Here is a 15,592-nt window from a genome sequence, read left to right as displayed (position 1 = left end):
ACTGGGAGATCTGTTATGGTCCTATTCGAAATGATCTCAACATGTTTTTAAGGCTTCATTCGATGCCTGAATAATAATTTCTGGAACCCTTTACAGGGAAATGAAATTTAAACAGCTACACCCCTGGGGGCTCCATTCCGCAGGACTGTCTACATAACGATCTGTCCGTTAGGAATGAATAGAACAGAACGATTGAGAGAAATGGTTTTATTCTGCTCATGATTTGTTCTGCAGGGCAATTTATGAGTCTCCTGCATTACTCTGCTACTTGCCTAAGAGGCAGATAGGATTGTAAATATTAAGAATGCAATGCATTGCTTTTTTTTCCTTCACCTTCAGTAAAACTGATATTTCTAACGTATGTTAGAAATCTAATTTCCTTCCAATTGAGCCTTGTTTCCTGATAGTGGAATATTACCCATCCAGCTAAATAGTGCGTCATGTGTCCTCATAATCCTTAGGTAATGAATTCTTTGCACTGCATTGGACTATTTCCCCAAAGAAACCTAGCCTTTGTTTTTCTGTCACACATGTGCATCCCAGTCATCCGATCTCATCTTCCTCTATGGCATTCTTCATTCTGTCTGCAATAGAATATATTACCATCAGCCTGTGAATGCTAAGGTTGTCAGACTTTAACGTGACACCCAACCCCATCATATATCTCAAGGTGAAGTCTACAGAAATACAAAAATCACAACTGTCCTGTTTTTTAAAAACATTTGAGCTAAACCTCTTAATCACTGTAACTTCTTAGTTAGAGATTCTGTACATCAAACCACCCCCCACTACAAAAAACAGCGAAGAAAAGGGTTTAGCAGTAAGAGGCCACAAAAACTCAGAAAAAGTATGCATGCAAAGAAAAACTGTCAAACTGAAATATGGCTTTTATTAGTTCTGGAGTAAGTGATTTACTGGATCTTCAATGAGGGGGCAGTGTGGAGTAGCTCTTAGTGCTCTGGCAGCCACTAACAGGGTGTTGTGGGTTTGAATCCACAATGTGCTACATCTCTTAGCATGGGCTGTATAAGAGGAGACCTGCATTGGTGAGAGCTCTGCCTTGGGTCCCATCCAGGGGTCAGAATTGTGTTCTCAGATTTATATTGCTTCCAAAACTGCAAGGTCTGGGCAAATGAGTTCCTTAACCCTAAGCATAGCTAAGCATAGGAGCATAGCTTCAGAATCCACCAGTGTTAAAATACTGAGTCTCCCTGCAGCACCAATATTCTTTAACTAAACTGACTTCCTTCTTTTCTCCCTCCTCTTCCTGTAGGTTGTTCAAAAACATGGAGCTTTACAGCTCTCTGAGTGGGAGAGGCTGGGATATTTATAGTTGCAAAAGCTATGTGCTGCCGCTGGTACTGATCTGAAGTGACTGGACTCAGTTGGTCAATTACTGAGAGGGGTCAGGGGTGACATCACACAAGCCTGGTAGGTTAAGTGGCCTCTACTGCAAACAGCCCTGGAGCCCCCCCAGAGCAATGATGTCACCATCGACCTCCCCGAGCTCTTACCCAAAATAACCACTTGTGAAAGTGTCAGTATTATTTAATGGGTGCAGGACATTGAAATTGAAATAATCATGACATTTATAACCAATTAACTTCAAGCAAAGGACAATGGTACTGAAGTTGCAAGATCCAAAGGTTGATGAATACAAGTTTTTTTACTATTTCTTATGGTGGTGAGACTTAATATTAGCCTGTTGAAGACAATGATCCCAAAATCAGTACTATCATCAACACAGAAGGCTGTTTGACTTGAACTGACCTCGTTCTTTAAAACAAAAAAACATGACCATTTTCTGTACCTTGCAATAAAATGATGAAGGAATAAGCTGCATTTTGAAGTCAGCCTCCCGCAGTTTTCAGAGCTAAATTTTCAGCTGGTATCATCCATCCACTTTGTACTTTGTAGTCCATAAAATAAAAAATAACAACCTTGGGGTACTTTAAGATCAAAAGGAATATTTCAATTTATCTACAGTGCTGTTAAGAAATGCCAGCAAACCTTGCAATGTGGTTAATAAAAGACATTTTTCTCTTGCTAGACAGACTCTTCCACGATTCACCCAGGTAATCAGCCCCTCCGTGACCAATTACAAAGCTGCAGTATTGTCCTACACACAAGTGTGCAACTGTAATGTGTGCATCACAAGTGTCCCAGCAACTCCACTGTCACATACTGTGCAGGGAAGGAGCATGCCAGACCCCTTCAATTTGCCTAATAAGTACAACCCGGTTATTTGTTTCAAGTGCAAAGAATGAAGTTCTTATTTATAACTTGCTTGTTTGGACCAGAAGGCTTCTCCTTACATTACGATACTGAAGCATTCTGCCGAAGCTCTGAGCCGCATAACAGCCACAAATGGGGAGCAATGACAAATGAAAAGAGGTTTCTTAGCGGACTCGAGCTTTCTTGCCAGCGATGGAAAGCATGCTGCTGAGTGTCAGAAAGGATGGACAGAAATTAAACTTTCAATCAGAAGTCTCGTACTTAAATCCTGGAGGATCTGGTCCTATCAAAATAGTCAGTTCAACAAATAACCTGATTTTTTTCTTATTTAGTGAAACAGTAAACAGATTACCCACTTCACTGAAGTATAAAACACATTGGAGCCTGATTAGAAGTATTATAATTAGACAGTATATTAAATAATTAAAACAAATATGTGACCAAAGGTTCATTTGGAACTCTGAAGATGCACCACCTTGCCTACTGCCAATTCGATTTGAGAATCTTTTCTGAATCTACAGTACATACACCATATCATACAGTACATCTATTGTTGGTGTTACAAGTTAGAAGAGTGACCTAACTTCCTCAAACCCACTGGTTAGAGAATACACCAATACAGGTGAGAAGAAGACAATAATTTGGGGGTTTAAATAGAAAATGGGTTTTATTTCTGACAGGGCTGTTGTTTGATTTGAGAATGAAGTGACCTTTTGGTAGTGACACCAAGAGCCCACATACAGGGCTGTCTGTAGGCAGAAGGGCAAAAGAGCTCCTACAAAGTGTAGGTTTGTGTGTAAAAATGAGACAGTTACACAGTTGCTAAAAAAAAGATTATTCACAGTAGTGCAATTTTTGATCTCTAAGATTCACAAAAAGCATTAGAAATATTTGGCTTTCCTGTGTTAAGTAAGGAAAATAATCAATGTCCCAGAAGTCCCAGAACGTTGATGTCTTTACTCACAAAATTGACTATTTTTGGTTCCCCACAAAGAAGCATGATGTTTTATACGGTTAGCCTACTCGAAAATCAATACCTTTACTTTCAAAATGAAAAATCTTCACCTTAAACTGGGAAGCCTTTTTGTACAAAGTCTCCAGCAGACGGGCTTGCTGAAGATGTGCTTTACTCTATTTGCCCTTTCTAAAAGGCGAAATGAGAATTTGCCATCGAGATAAATCGCCCCCTCCCCAAAACCCATCCCATCGATCTACAAAGGATACGTTGTGCAATCCCAACCCTGTGCAGATAAGCAATAAAACACCATTTGTTTGTCCTATGGTGCATTTACTGTAAAAGGGAAATCAATACGATTCCAAGCGAATAGTGGACATGTACAAGAAGTATGTAAGAAAATGACTGTTTACAAGGGCAACAAAATAGCTTTAATAATCTCACTCGGTTTATCCTGCTGGACGTGGGCTAGGGTCCCCACTGTGAATTTTAACAAGGTTGAAGAACGACAGAAGGACGCCATTGCCTGTTCGGGAAATCCTTACCGATTTCACCCAACAGGTAATAAAGGAAAGGGGTACTTTGTCAGAAGCAGAAGCAGAGACATTTCTAATTCACGGAAAGCAATCTTTTCATCGTTGTAAGTACATGCGGTGGGGTATGACGGCACACCAGCTCCGAACCCACATCCAGCTCGTTCTCCTTTCACACACACACAATTTCCTCCCCAACTGAATCGATATTCAAAGTGACCCTTCCGCGAGTGGCCGTGTCTGCCTTAGCAGAGGGGGTGTACTCGCCGGCGCCTGCCTCCACATCTAATGACTGCTTATTTCACGCCGCAGAGCTCTCCCAGGAACGCAAACAGCTTTAATGAGTTTTTACGGCGGGGATTTGCGAGGGAGGAACACATGAATTCCTTCCTTTCCTCGGCTTTACCTCAACACGGATGGAAACGTAAGAGAGCGAGCGGCTCGGTTTCTGCTGTAGGAGGTTGCCCTCGCCGTTATCCAAAGTCAGCCACGCCGCCCGATGAATATCACCTCCGGTTCTAATACGATAAACGAGGATCTATAATAATCTTCGCCTTCCCTGCGATCGGTCATGCTCAGCTACGTGTGAATGCCGACAATTCATCCTTATAACCTTTTGCGAGCAGTAATAACTCAGCAACTCTTCACAGATCTTCACCAAAAAATTACAGGGTCTAGTACTTCAAGTGATGAGTTTCTTTTCCTTAAGAGGGATATGGTATATTTAACCTTGAACTGTGAATGCAAAAAAAAAAAGGTTTATCTGTGTGGTAATGTGCTCCTTAAAAATGTGATTTACTGATAAAAAAAAATCAACGCATAGCAGAATAATGTGCTCTGCCGTGACGATCTTCTCAACTCTGGTGCAACTAAATTAAAAAAAAAACGTGACTGAGGATCCCTCTAAGCTCCTGAGACCGCCAGCGTACTAAAACAAAATTCACGATTAAAACTAAGCAGAATAACAGAAACGACAGCTCTCACTTTCAGGCGCATTATGAGAAATACATCAGCGTCAAATACATTATGACTATTTCTAGTAAAAAAATTTAAAGGTCGAACTCCTTGCACCTAATACAGTGCGTGGAGTGTTTCCACTGTAAGACCACTGTAAATTTTACAGGTTCGTATGGTTAAAAAAAATCTCATTTACTGTATGTACAGTATGTGCTAAATGCTGACTGACTTTGTATTCAGATTAATACGTGAAAATGGTTAACGCTTCTAAGCAGACGCTGGTATTTTCCCATAACTCCTCAGCTCCTCAATAGGGGTCAAGTCTAAGTGTCGACAGGAGTCGAGAGATTGTAAAAAACTGAAAAAGGTTTTGGTGCTGTTGGGGATTTATTCCCAATATATTCTGCAGATGGTAAAAAAAAGTAATGCATGATGTACACTCGCAAAGTAATCAAAGCACTTTCTACCTAGTAGCTAAAAAAATGTTTTTGCTAGAAACGATATGATACTTACTGTAATGTAACCGATTCGTGAAAAGTAAATTTCTATTTATAATCTTTTGAAACAGGGAGCGGATACGCCTTAACGCCTCGGATTCGTTTTTAATGTTTCAGTTTTTGGGTGGAGTTTGGGCGCTGTCCAGGTTTCTAAGCAGGATTTTAGTCTTTTCAGTTTGAAACTTCTGTTTGCCAGTCCTTGTCCTAATATTGATGATATGACAAAGTCAAACAAAACTTAACAATTTGTAGCCTTTGGTCCCTTATTATGCCAGCGCAATTGCAGTTAGAAAGATAAGATGTTTTTTTCTAATTGAACAATAGCCATTATATACCAGACTAGAAACCCAGTTTAATTAATTGAAAATGTATTTAAACAAATATCATTATATTTTATATTATTTACAGTCAAATACCTTTACAAACCATAATTTGCTTGAAACAAATCAAATAAAATTCATCCAACGGTGGTTAATGACCAATTTTTTGGCATCAAATATCCTGAAAAAATGTGTCTGCGTTACATAACGGATGCAGCATCATCTGCCAAAAACAAAACAAATTCTGAAAAACCTGAAACAAAACAACATCACCCCCAAAATGAATAAATAATGGGAGAGGAAAACGTACAATCTGAATTCATTTTGAAGCGGGGATGGTCCCTTAACACTAAGGGCTGGACTGTTTTTGAAACAACTGCGGAAAGAATCCAATTAGTTTAATATATTCATGGATGAAAGACAAGATTTGCAAAACAAAATTGGAAATTGGAACGAATTTGGCTCTCCAAATACACACCATCTCCAAGGGCACCATGAAGCCACAGGGGCACCAGTCACGTTTGGAGGGTGTGGAGCTTTGTGAAGGACACACATCACGAGCAGACAACATCACCTACTCGCAGACACAGGGCCTACCAACTCAAAATCCGGGGCTGACACAAGCCCTTATAATATCTTTTCATGAAATCGGAGTGTACGAGGGCTGACACAAACACTTAATGATATCAATCAACGAAACCAGAGAGACCCCACTAATAAATTCCACTCTGCGGAGACAGCGGACGACAGAAAAGTCCACTGGGTTTGACCTCCGTCTTCCTCAGTCACACAGGTCTTCTAGAGCTGTAGCTGTTTCCTGAAAATGTCTCATCCTCATGTCTTATGTGGGCGGGTAGTGAGAAAGATAATTCTCAGGACATGGGAATACAGAAAATCTTCTGTATTTACTGCAGAAGTTGTTGTAGAGGCAGCTTAACTGCCTTTCATCCCCCTAGCTACACTTGGAGAGATTAAACCCAACAAACTGCCTCCAGAACAGAAAGCCTTACAACATTTTGGAGCTATTGCAGCATCATAGCTGCGGGCTACAAGTTTTCTGCAGCTTATGTACATTTCTTGTTCACCTGATTTTCCAAACTGGAATTCAGATTTCCCAATTCCTGCTAAATCCGGATTCTTTAAGGTGGGTAGGGGAGTAAGTTCCATAGGTGGAAATCACCTAGCTTCTCTGACCTCTCGCTGTTTTGACACCTTGGAACTCTTTCTCTGCTGTCTCACAGTCTTCCTTCATTCTTGCCCTGATGCTGTCGTAGGTTTGTGCCACATTGTTCAGTTCAACCTTCTGCCTCAAGCGGTGGGATCTCAATACGCACCAGAACCACAGCGGTATTCTGTCTGCTATTGTGGGTGTTAACAAAAAGTAGGGCTGACATTAGTCAGTCAGTCAGGGCGCTCTCGGCTTTTTCCTGCTGCTTGCTGGGTGTGTGCACCGCTCTGCTGACTGGCCCTCCCTCTCCTGTCAGGCGCCCTTTGCCACATGACGAAAGGCGGGTTCGGGGGGGGTGTCGAGGGATCTGTGTCTATGTGTCTCGCTCTCTCCTGAGCAGGTGCAGGAGTCAGTGCCAGAAAGCTGAAGGGGTACAGTATATTACAAAAAAAAATGAATTGGTAATGACAGATTGCAAGCAGGGGCTCCAGGAAACGACTTACCCCTGCAGCTCCTTGACAGAGATGGAGATTTTCAGGTTGTGTCCCAGGACATAGAGCGCCGTCAGTATGTCGGCCCACTGCACCATCTCCCCCAGGGGACCCCCCTTAAGGACCTTGGGGCTGAACACGTCCCCAGACTCCTCTGTCAGGAAGCCCACGTGCACCAGGATCTGTTGGGGGACAGAGAGAGAGAGAGACTCAGCACTGTGAGCGAAACTCACAGCATCAGAAGATCCCACCGTCTTTCATTTTCATGTGCCTCAGGGTCTTCCGATCGGCTGTGTGCACGTCAGAGTGAAGCAACTACAGAGGCAGGCCGCTCTAATCAGGTCACGCTACGAAAAGAAGCCACACATCACACATGGAGCTACTTTGAATGCCAGTTGTATAACAGTAATGTCACTATACTGGAAAAATATCTTGCCCTTAGAAGCCTCTCTTCTTAAAATAAGAATGGCATTTTAAAATATCGATACTCTATGCCCTGTGATCTTCCCTGTAAGTCATCCAGTAGCAGAAACTGTTTGCTGGGTGACAGGCAGACATGAAAGAGAATCGTCCAACTAAGTCTTTGATGTATTCATGGACAAGGCCTCATCCACAGGCCTAAGGGATGCAGTACAGCAGATGAGGCTCGAACAACAGGGATCATGTGGTTTCAGTTATAATTCTAAAGTGCTAGCATTTAAAAAAAAAATAAAGCCCTTTCTGTACAATTTGGTTTAGCAAATTTAGCATCTGCTAAAAACGATAGCTTTTATAATGCTCAATAAAAAACCCTTTTCACATTAGCATGAGGCAAATTTAGCCTTTTAAATCAGCTTTTAAATATATTACATATTGCTATTTGCATTGTGCAACTGAATAATAAATGCAAAATATATTCTCTTGCATATGTATCATATGCCAGAGCCATTTCTCCAAGAGCTGCTGCCAAGTTTTCCCAAACAGTGTGTGCAATTGTTGAATGCGATAAGCTTACTTCACACTCATGAAATGGCCTCATTTAATTCATTTAAGGTCTGTTGCTCTGCGTTGATGTGATGACTGAGTCACTGCTAATTGTGGGGCAAAGGTTGTGCCGCGTTATCACAGATAAACCTGGTTTCCAGTAGGATTATGTGTGCCGTTAATCAGAGGTGATATTAAAAAAAGGTAAAGAAAGAAATGGCATAGAGGTGTGAGTAGTGGGTTTTAGTTCACCGGCACACCTCCATCTCCATTGAGAAAAAAGGAGAGAGGATATTGCCATGCTTTATCTGATTGTGTTGTTATGTAACCTGTATAGCATCTTCGAGACTTAGAGATGGCATATGATACTATGACTGTACCGATAATTGTTCCATACTAGTGCACAACATTTGCCGAAGAAGAGGTCATAGCATCTATTTGGATTAGAATTAGAGCTAGGGTTATAGTTAGATTTAGGCACTTACGTACAGTACTTGTTAGATCTTTTGGAAGGCAAAGGAAAACAAATATGATCATACCCCAGTTATGCATCTGCAGGAAAAGCGTTGTGCTAACAACGTCAGAGCTCTGCAAGGGCAGCTGTATTGCAGGATCTAGCCTTTTTAACAATTTTTTTATTTCATTATTTTATATCCCCGCCCAATCTAATCGGGCAATCGTTTCTTTGTGTCAGAGTCAGTGTTGATGCATGGAGAGTGCCATCCATGTTTGCCACACTGCAGGTTCCACAGCACCTACCAAAGGAGCTTGCATTGATTGGAGGCAAGGTGCGTCTCTGACTGACATCACTGCAAGCCCATGGGTGCTTTGCAGGAGAACCAGGAGAGTCCTGGCAGACTCATTCCAGCCCTTGTCTCAGCAAGACACAACCACCTGGGTGATCCCGGCCACAGGAAGCCAGTGACATAACTCAGGCAAAGGCACATGGCATTTGCCGGCATGTATTAAAAAAACATCATTTAAACTCCTTTTCAAACTGGTAAGAGCTCACAGAGAAAACAATCTGGTGACAGTGCATGATTCAGGCCTTTGGTGGTTAAAGGCAAGCTATGCATTGGAAAAAGCCTTTCATATTTTCTCCTGAAATTATGGTCTGCTTCCCTTTTTTATATGGGACAAGATCTTCAGAGACAGACTCTTGATTTGATGGGAGATATCTTGATATAAGCCATGCATCACACAAGACCAAAGCACCTTTTAAGTCTCATGTATATGTAAAAAAGACATTCTGCAGGGCCTGTAACCACATTTGCTAAGCTTGTTTTCCGGTAGCAAGGCAGCACAGAATTAACATACAGGCCTAGGTACTGCATAATTCCATTCTCATTCATTCTTTTGAAGTTTTGAAATATGAATTGCTTAAAATAAAAAGGGGAAAGGATGCAAATGCTTGTGCTGTGGATGGAAATGAGACCATTATACCCCAGCTAATATGTACGCTCATGTTCAAAATATCCAGAAAGGCTGTCACTTGCCTCAGACAACGAAGGGAAGCCAAAAAGACAAATGGCAGAGCAAAGGGGTTCTGTTTACAGTACAATATGATGAACCAGGACCTTGTGAGTGGGTAAGGCACTCAAGCGCAGGAGATCTATGGCGCGGGTTCGAGACTGAGTCATGTCACCAGCTAGGTAGGGTGAACTCTCAGTGACCCTGGAGCTGTGGGGCTGTGGGAGAGCTGGTGAGGGACAAGCTGTGCTGTTCAAAGGTAAGCAGGAGGAGTCTGCCTACTGGACTGTACATAATCGTCCAGAGACACTGTTTCAGGACAGCCAGCTGCAATGAACGGGGGGAAAGCACTGCCTCCTTCAGCTGAGGCAAGGAAAGAAAGCTAAGAAAACTATCTCCAGCAGATCACGGTATTATTGCATTTTACTGTAATATACAGCACATTAATATGTCTTGGAAACAGACATTTGTATTGTACACTAGTGCTCTCGCTCACACTGTGGAAATACAAGTGCAAAGTGCTATTTTTATCGGACCCTGATCTCACCACATTTAATTTTCAATGTCTGCACTGTAGCAGGAGACTGGGGACAGTGGTCAGCCTGGATTGTTAGGAAGAACAGGAGCTCTGGGGATCCTGAGCTCAGACGGTTCTTTGGACACAGCAGCTCTTTTTCCCCAATTAACAAGCAGAACATTTACTGTAGATTTAGATTAGATTATAGATTGATTTAATTCTAGCAGCAGCTACAGTATATCGCCCTGCAAGTCACACATGGCAACCTACTTAAGCTCAGCAGGTGTGAGCCTGGTCAGAACTGGATGGGAGGCTCCTGGGAAAGCTAAGGTTGCTGCTGGAAGAGGTGTTAGTGGGGTCAGTAGGGGGCGCTCACCCTGCAGTCTGTGTGGGTCCTAATGCCCCAGTATAATGACAGGCACACTATACTGAAAAAAAAAGGCGCCATCCTTCAGGTGAGACATAAAACCAAGGTCCTGACTCCCTGTGGTCCTTAAGTTGTGGAAGCTGATACCCTAGCCCCTTTCAAGAACGGCTGGATATGATCCTCACATCAATTGCCTGCAAAAAATGAAGTGGCCTCTTCCCACATGGAAATGTCCTTATGTTTGTAAAGCACAGGGAAATTATGGTAAAAGCAAAATAAAACACAGAAAGCTATGCTGCATCATACTGCAAGCCACAAGAAACTGCTTAGTTCACACACTGAACTGAGAAAACAGTAACAGTACTTCATACTTTACATATGACTTATTACTATATTACAGTTGAAAATGACAAACGGGAAAGTGTGGAGATACTGTGGTTTTCCAAAATACCGGATGTGAAAATGTGACTCCTAAATAAAAAAGAACGTCCAAATGCCATTTGTTTGCCGAGAAATGAACAGCCGCACATGCAATGCTGAAGAACTCAAAAGAAAAGTCCGAGGCTTTAAACCTTCTCCTTAGAGAAACAAGAATTAGCGTCACGCAACAACAGTATCTTGGTGTGAAAAGCAGCAACAGGATTTTATTTCTTTGTTTTCGACTGCAGACACAAACGCGCAGCTCCCTCCCACCATATTCTCCATGTGTCCCGGGACTGAATCCCACATCTCTGGGAGCCCTGTCCAGTCATGATAGCACTGCAGCCCAGCGTCCTGTGCAGGGCCATGTACTGTGCTGTGGTACAGTATGCGCTACTTCACTATGTTCCTCCTGGGTAGGGGGCCAAAAACTAAGCATCAGAAATAGCACTGCATTTCAACAGACGAACAAAATAACACTGCAGCAATGAGGCGTTTCTAGTTGCCTGTGGACGTTGGAAACCAAATGGCTTTAAGGCCCTTTCTCATTTTGTTGAGAACATTTTGATATAATTTGCCTGCCAATTCATGAGTATATTACTAGGCAACTACGAAAAAAAACTACGAAGGGGTTTATCTAATTGGTAGCTGAAGGAGCTTTTGTTTTGAAAGGGGCTTTAAGCAAGTCACAGTGCACTCAGGAAGAACAGTTTTATTGTACACATGAACAGTAACAAACCAGAAGAGGCCCATCTAACCAAATTGGTACTATTTCATTCACTCAATTATCTCATCCAGCCGTTTCTGCAATGAAGCTGGAGTATCAGTTTCAGCGACCCAGCTGGGCAGCTTGTTCCATTCTCCCACAACCGGCTGTGTAGAAACGTGCCTCCCAGACATGCGAAGGACTAAAGACACTTACTGTAGAAGGAGGTGCTTTATTAACTGAGGTCTGCTATAGGTTAGTTCACTAGCGCTACAGCACCTGAAACATGACTCCCAGGCGTTAAGATTAGCTCCACTGGATTGGCCACAGCCTATGAGTCAACACAGAAAGGGCACGGTGTGAGCTCTGTAGCTGACTTGCCCGTTTATATTCATAATTCAGCATGTTTTGGTGCTTAATGACAAAGCTAATGAACTTTCAACAGTAAGGACAGCTTGACATCCTTGGATGTGGTGACAGATCAGTGTCACAGACACTGGTGAGGGCAGAGGTCCCTGTCTGGCTGCTCGCTGAGGAGCCAAACACACAGCCTACTACTGGCTGCTGTTGCTCATAATGAGAGACTGAGAGATTAAAATCTTCTACACACGGTTCCCTTTTTTGCAAAAAAAAAGGCAGACGGATGACTAGACTAGAATTAATAAATTGTAATTGAAGATACAGATGCTTGGCTCACTTCCAAACAACACAGTGCTGTTTTATCATTTGTTCAAAACCATGTGAAAATTCACTGTAAGAAACACTTGCATTGATGGGCAACAAAAAAAAAAAACGGGTTTCAAGCTAGCATCTTGTAACTGCCAGTGTCATAAAAGTCTACTAACTACCCATAAATCTCTCATCTTCTTCATGTCTAGCATTTAATAGAGTGGGAATGAACCGGTTCTCACAATTTATTAAAACAAAGATATGGTTCTTGCACATGCCTTTGCACAAGCTGTTACTGGGGAGCCCATCTTGTGTTACAGTAATTCAGATGTTACAGCCAGGTGGCACAGAAATGCCCACAAATGTTGCAAAGCCTCAGGCTGATCTCCCTGGCCCATCGTTCAACACATGAAGTGTCAAGACCGATGTGAGTCAGGCCCTGTCGCTCTCTGGGTTTTTTTTTTAATTAAACATGACACACAGAATTGAACAGATGCGCAGAAAAAAAAAACAAGCAACTGGCATAACAATTGCATGACCACCACACTCACATCTGTTCGCAACCAAATTGACCTGTTTCAGAAATTTCACACTCACGTGAGTGCTGGGGAGCACACTTACGATTCAAGAAAAGTTTTGACTACAATGGCGCACCAAAGCAGCAGTCTAAATTTCCCAAGTGAAAAGGAAATTGTGAGAAATATTTTTAATGAGTAGTATCCAGATATTAAAATTCAGGGACCCGGGAGAGGCGCTCAATAAGAGTGTTAACATGGCATGAACAGTCTAATCAACCTCACTCTTCATCTTCTCCCTCAAGTCTTTAAATTACTTAAAACTTACAGTATATCTCCTGCATAATGGAAAACTTGAATGGCAATTTTATTTCCATATCATTACTTAGAACGAGGCAATTTCCTTCTTAACTCAATGTCAAGCACTTTGGCAACAAAGTTTTTTTTTAAGTGGGGTACTATCGAAATTCTTCTGAAGAACACTTGCAGTATAAATCATGATAAGCATTGCTTTCAGGGGTCTGAGCATGTACTGTACACAGGCAATACTTTGGTTAAACACCACCAAGGGTAGATCTGGGTCATATTCCAACTGGTGTTATTCAGGTCTAAAGCTAGGTACTGATACACTCACTAAAATGTCCATGGGTGTAAACTGTCCAAAATTGGTTTTGGCCACATTCAAGGGACACTCTCTACAAACTTTCGTTTGTTTGAATGAAAAAAGAACTGCTACAGTATTTTGAGTTTCACTCCTGATTCATTGTTTGCATCTGAATCATTATTCTCTGAATGTATTTCACTTGTCATCTGTGAAAAATGTAGAGTATGAAACTTAACATGTATCTAATAAAAACAATAAATCCACACCTTGAGTAAAACAATTACTGTATTTGACAACCTAATAACCTTGGAAGATTCAACATAGGAAAATTCAGTAGAGACGCCTGATGGGACTTTTAAGTTCCTGCAAATATGGTTGTACAAAAATGAAAACTTTGAGCTATTTCTTGATGAAAGGAAGGATTCCTGCAGTATACTAGAACTTCATACTTTTTTGCACAAGAACAACACCTCAGGCTGTAAAGGGCTGATCAGTTGCTAATCAGACCGTAAAGAGCTAATCACCCTCACCTTCCTCTGCTGTCTCCATGGGTTTCGGAGCTTGTGATCCAGTCTGTGGGCGGCCGTGCCCCACTGCGATGCCAGCCTGCGGATTCTCCTTTTCATGAAGCTCAGGGACTCTTTTCCGGTGCCCACCTGCTCCAACAGGGCCGCGATGTCCGTGCGGAAGGCCGCCTGCCAGGAAGAGGAAGTGGGAGATGATGGACATGTCTGATCACGTCTGTGCTCATTTACGGTGTTGATGGACGAGGACAGATGTAGTCCCCAAAAGACAGGGACCATAATATCTGGTAATATCTCTGAAAATCCTTGTCATGGGATCTCAAATTGAGATCAGAAAGGAAAGGTCCAGCAACATTCTGAAAAGGCATTGGTTGTCTTTCTTTACCCCACCTCAATATACTCAGTGCTGTAAGTGAATACAGGCTGACAGGACAGGAAAGTGTTAGCAGAAGGGAGGCGGACTGGGGCCCTGGCTCACCTGTCTCTTGTCCTGGGGTTTGTAAGTCGGTGGGCTGGTGTGGTTCCTCCAGGCCAGACGGGGGCAGAACCACTCCACCTCGCTGAGGTAGATGAGGAATGAGCAGTCCGAGCCATCCACCCCATAGAAGGCGTAGCAGGGGTCAGAGGTCCAACGGGCACGCATCCACTGAAAGAGGGCACAATTCGTGGCACTAAGCGAAGCCGAAGAGGAAGAAACACGAGAGCAGCACGACCACTGAGAAATGGCGAGAATTATCCAAATAAGTATTGGTTCTTAAATACTGAGAGGTGTGGGAGTGCTGAGTGACGGAGCTTCTCATTAGAGAAGCAGGCATTGCTATGCAAACACAGCTGAAGGAAGTCTGTGATCTAACGAGACACAGCTGTGGGCGGTCCTATAAAAGCAGGCTACATACTTCCCTGCGGGGAGAGCAAGACAGTCAGTCACAGGCTAGCTTCAGGACAGAGAAGCTGCAATCAGGTCTCAAGTTTACTATGCACTCTAGTGAGAACCAGACAGCGCACAGTTGGGAGAGGCAGAAGAGCTAGCCGAACCAGAGTGTATGTAGTGCTGGTGTGCATCTATACATGTCCGTCTGACTCATGTTGAGGCACGGCAATGAGAGTGACCTGGCCGAAGCTGAGAAAGAAATAAACATTGGCCTGTTTCGCCTAGACCCTGTTTGTCTGGATGTTAGCAGTGGCCTTCAGATGCTCCTGTTATCTGTTCTGGGAGAGAGCTAATCTGCGTTTTATGAAAGTCATCCGACGGCTACAGTATGTGAAATCTAATCTGCAGTAAGTGGTAGCAGACAGCTGCATGTGCAGCAGCCACAGATTCAACAGAAGTATATGAGTTGCGTTAAAAGAGAAATTAGCAAACTGCAGTTTTAATGCCCCGCAAGGGGAAGATTTAACAACAGTAATTCCAGAACGGATTGAGGATTTAGAAATTAAGAAAGGAGAACAGGGCTATCTGAGATGCTCCCATCCTCCACCAGTCCAAGCAAAACCCTTTAAGCATTTATTGAGGAAGAAAGTTCACATCACATTCCATTATAGTTAGGGAATGAATTCTTATCACTCACCTCCACTTTACTGGGGCAGTCTGGGAAGCGGGGATCTTTCGGAATCTCACACTGGCCAGTTATTCCATCTCTAACTAGAAGGCAGACAGAACGTGCTGTCAGAATGGGTCATC

At 42.7% G+C, this 15,592-nt stretch overlaps 1 protein-coding gene across 1 annotated transcript in view; it reads right to left on the bottom strand.

Moving 5' to 3' along the window:
- The window catches only part of mgat5b (alpha-1,6-mannosylglycoprotein 6-beta-N-acetylglucosaminyltransferase B), an 89,761-nt gene that overhangs the window by 35,138 nt on the left and 39,031 nt on the right, over nucleotides 1–15,592 (bottom strand). The window contains exons 5-8 of the mRNA XM_088600051.1: nucleotides 15,480–15,553; nucleotides 14,390–14,557; nucleotides 13,918–14,082; nucleotides 7,169–7,338 (exon numbers count right to left, since the gene is read on the bottom strand). Of these exons, the coding sequence (XP_088456177.1) occupies nucleotides 7,169–7,338; nucleotides 13,918–14,082; nucleotides 14,390–14,557; nucleotides 15,480–15,553 (577 nt within the window). The remainder of the gene's footprint in view (nucleotides 1–7,168; nucleotides 7,339–13,917; nucleotides 14,083–14,389; nucleotides 14,558–15,479; nucleotides 15,554–15,592) is intronic.

Source organism: Lepisosteus platostomus, chromosome 11, assembly GCF_059453375.1.
Source record: "Lepisosteus platostomus isolate fLepPlt1 chromosome 11, fLepPlt1.hap1, whole genome shotgun sequence".
In the NCBI taxonomy this organism is placed as follows: Eukaryota; Metazoa; Chordata; class Actinopteri; order Semionotiformes; family Lepisosteidae; genus Lepisosteus; species Lepisosteus platostomus.
This window is presented reverse-complemented; position numbering and strand designations above follow the sequence as displayed.